This window comes from Hippocampus comes, unplaced genomic scaffold (genome assembly GCF_001891065.2).
Source record: "Hippocampus comes isolate QL1 unplaced genomic scaffold, H_comes_QL1_v1.1 scaffold2, whole genome shotgun sequence".
Lineage (NCBI taxonomy): Eukaryota > Metazoa > Chordata > Actinopteri > Syngnathiformes > Syngnathidae > Hippocampus > Hippocampus comes.
Genome location: NW_017805139.1, coordinates 3,489,596 through 3,493,565, shown reverse-complemented (window position 1 = coordinate 3,493,565; position 3,970 = coordinate 3,489,596). Strand labels below are relative to the sequence as shown.

Here is a 3,970-nt window from a genome sequence, read left to right as displayed (position 1 = left end):
TATTAACACACACACACACACACACACACACACACACGCACACGCACACGCACACGCACACACACACACACACACACACACACACACACACACACGGGTTAGTGTGTTGGCCTCACAGTGCAGAGGTGCTGGTTTCGATCCCTGCTCCGGCCTTCCAGTGTGTAGTTTGCATGTTTTCCCCGTGCCTGCGACGGTTTTCTCCGGGTACTCCAGTTTCCTCCCACATTCCAAAAACATGCATGGCAGGCTGATTGAACACTCTAATTATCCCTAGGTGTGAGCGTGAATGGTTGTTCGTCTGTGTGTCCTGCGATTGGCTGTGAAGAGACCTGGGAGAGGCTCCAGCACGCCCCATGACCCTTGTGAGGATAAACGGATCAGAAAATGGATGGATGGAAAGATGGATATCTATATCTATATCTATGTCGATGTCTATATCTGTATTGATAGATACACACACACACACACACACACACACACACACACACACACACACACACTTGCGTATATCGATGCCTCAGCCGTGACAAAGTGAATCAATTTGTGAATATGCCTCACTCACTTGCTCCTTGGAGATGTATCAAGCCAGGACTCATTGGATGAATACCAAACCAATGCTTTCAATTGTATTACCGGTACTCAGTTTTACAGATACCTGTGATGGCTAACATGATTGTAACATCTAATATGGGTTGACATATCACTTTGAATGTGTCATGATCGTGGTGGCGGAGGATGCCAAAAAGCAGGCAGAAGGGAGGGAGGAGCAGGGTGAACTTGACAAAATGTAGTCATCAAACACTTAAGAAAATTAAATCCAAAACAAAGAAAGTCCTGAAAACAACAAGAATCCAAAGTAACAAACAAAAACCCATGGAAGAAGCAAAACACTAACATGAACAGGAATAGAATCAGAAACAGAAAAAATAACCCCCCGGGAGTCCTTTTAACAGAGAACCAACTAATGACATGATGACTAGCAGGTCTGCCGCTGTAGGAGGAGCCCTACAGAGTCACCTGTTGGTCCCAAACAGATCAACCATGACATCTATTGACATAAGGCCATCAATCGAACAAAATCACACAAGCACTTCTTTATATTTTTAATGCCTTAGTTATCAACAATTCACCATTCATATTTCACAACACAAAAATATAGCTGCAATGATGAAATAAAAATGAAAATTACATTTAAAAAAAAGTTTATTCTTTCCTCAAGTGGGGGGCACTATTGTCTTGGTGCGCGGGCGCCGGACCCTGTGACCCAACTGTGGCTTCTGCTTTCTGAAATAAGCAGATCACATTGCAAACAATTAATTCCTCTCTTTCAGGTATGCATTTCGATACCATGAGACAGTGTCCGACGTTTTTGATAGTTGATGTAGTATGATTTAGATCACGAACTTTTTCTTTTCTCTTTATTGTGATTTATTTGGACAGAATCAGATTCCAGAACACGAAAGACGTTTTTGACCCTGTTCTGTGGCAAAGTCAGATCTGGATTTTCCATTTTTGAACATTACCGTTGGTTTGCATTTCTGTTTGAAACTATATGTAACAAGCAAGATTTTGAAATGTGGGTGTCCAGGCACTTATCATAATTAAAGCAGTAATTACAAATTAATAATGACATACAAAATACATACATAGCATGTACAACATGGGGACTTTAAAGTTCAAAACACAAAAAGACATAACACGCCGTAAGGAATTACATTGAGAAAAAAAATCACAAATAATAATCGTAATAACTCAGGAAAGAATCATCCTAAAGCTTGAGAGGCAAGTGATTTTACATACAGGAACTTTCTCCTCATACCATTTCAACATACCGGTTGTTTTTACACCTGGTCTGATTGAAAGGTGCAGGTAGAGATGTCTTGTTGACAGAAACTGTCTCAAATCTTTGCAACAGTTTTATTGCCCAGTTCCAACTGTCTTTGAGGCAAAAACGTTTCCCGCACACCGATGTGACTCTGAAACAACAAATATGATCATGATTTGATGCCAGCGGCCTGCTGAACTCTGCAGGTTTATGTAAAATTCATTTTGATCCACTGACGTCACGACAACGAATAGGGCCTTGAAGATGCACTGAAAAAAGTGGTTGAATTCACTGAATTTTATTGCATCAATTGGTGGCATAAAATAAAATCATCTGGATCCAGATATATTTGGAAGTACATCCACTTGAAAAACGCACCTGGAACCAGCTCCATTTATTTTGTGCAACCACTTGACAAAATAAAAATTGAGTAAATTCATCACACCATTTTTTTTCAGTGTGCATTGTTAAACAACAAAGAATAATTATGAATGAAACACATTTTATGTGCATATACGAATATTAATGCATGCCTGTGTTGTAACATGAAGGTAGTTATTGTCTGTATTTTTAACCCTCTCAGGGACAGCGGTTACTACAGTGGGCAGCTTATCATGTTATCAGGTTACAGGGTGCAGGAAAGGGTTAATATACAGTTCAAGACTGCACACATCCAAAGAAGTTGAAAACGCATCCGAGAATTAATAAAGCCATCACAGAGAGTCCTGACACAGAAATCACAAATCACTGCACTTTTACTTGTAAATGTTTTTAATTTATGGTTGCGCTACCAAAGATTTGGAGGATCCTCTTTTTGTCTCAATACAGAAACAGAATTTTTTGCCTTGGACAAAAGTGAGTTTAAAGTTACGTTTAAGTTTCAAATTCATATTTTTTAAGCTTTCTAGACAGCTCCCCTCACCACCTCTCATCTCCTAAAGTCTTCATCCCAGGAAATGCTGTATTTTGTTGTTCTGTACAGCACCACTGAAGTCGGTGATCTCAGTTAACTGTGACACTGAGGGAGATGCTGTTTTCCTGATAAACTAGCTCTTGGCGTACCAAAATAATGCATCACGATGTGAAGCTGTTCTGTCGAGGTCAATGCTTTAAACCGTCAAATCACAGCATCACCAAAGACAAGCATCATATAAAAAAAGTATCGATGTAGAATTGGCTTAGCATATTATTGTTGACTGAATGCCGTGAATGTACTGTATGTTCCTATCGAAAAGGTGCAAGTGATCCAGTGTTGAACAATCCACTTCCAAACGTCTGATACTTACACGATTGCATTGTGTTTGCACCCAGCCGGTGTCATCTCCACGTGTGTCACCTTTTCCTTAGGAATTCGTATTGATGAGCTGTTTAGACAACATCTTTCCTTCAACAAGAACTCCTGGCTTACCAAGCCTGCAACCATATGCGCACTTTGAAACAATCACAGTCACCGCAAAATGAATTGAGATGGAACAAAAATTGCAACTGACCTGCAGACACAAAACACACCAGCGTGAGGAGTGTGAGAGGGGCAAGTGTCTTCATAGTGGCAGCTGTGCCTCTGATCTTCCGGATAGTCTGCTGTGGGTGACCTGCTCTGACTTTCCTTTTTATGCAGCTGATATTGCCACTGTTTTTAAGGAAGAAGCTGCAGATTGCACTCCCCATTTCCTTCTGCTTTAGCTCCTGAGAAACATACACAATTCTCCTAAAGAGCTTTACAGAGAATAAAACAAAGCTTCCTGTATCATAGTCACAAAAAAAAAAAAGGAACCAGAAAGAAACATCAACAGCGATGAGAAGCGTAGCGTAGTCAATTTTGGTGATAGGATACCTGGCCAAATGGCCATTGTGTGTCTGTCAGCCTCTCTCCATGTTTTGAATTCCACAATGTTCTTAATTATCTCTCACTTTTGAATTAACACTTTGAGGAGAGCACGTGAAAACAGTGATGGGCCCAGTACTCTTACAAGACTGAAACCACATAATGGATGTTGCAGAGATGCTTTGACATGGTGGATATGTAAAATGTCCTTGACTGAGATGGGTGTGTTTGATGTACAGTAATGCAATATGGAAGCAATAATGAAGGGGGATCGGAGGCTGTGTTCCAATTACAGAGGGATCACACACTCCTCAGCCTCC

General features: G+C 40.6%; 1 protein-coding gene across 3 annotated transcripts in view; it reads right to left on the bottom strand.

Annotated features, from left to right (window-relative positions):
- The window catches only part of LOC109514342 (uncharacterized), a 3,988-nt gene extending 480 nt beyond the window's left edge, over positions 1 to 3,508 (bottom strand). Inside the window, exons 1-4 of one of the 3 annotated variants that reach the window (XM_019867351.1) lie at positions 3,316 to 3,508; positions 3,112 to 3,238; positions 1,820 to 1,976; positions 1,090 to 1,284 (exon numbers count right to left, since the gene is read on the bottom strand). In XM_019867351.1, the coding sequence (XP_019722910.1) occupies positions 1,204 to 1,284; positions 1,820 to 1,976; positions 3,112 to 3,238; positions 3,316 to 3,493 (543 nt within the window). In that variant the 5' untranslated portion in view covers positions 3,494 to 3,508 and the 3' untranslated portion in view covers positions 1,090 to 1,203. Of the gene's footprint in view, positions 1 to 1,089; positions 1,285 to 1,819; positions 1,977 to 3,111; positions 3,239 to 3,315 lie in introns of those variants that run through there. The other 2 variants (XM_019867352.1, XM_019867350.1) reach the window with 2 other exon arrangements.
- Positions 3,509 to 3,970: the final 462 nt, after the last annotated feature.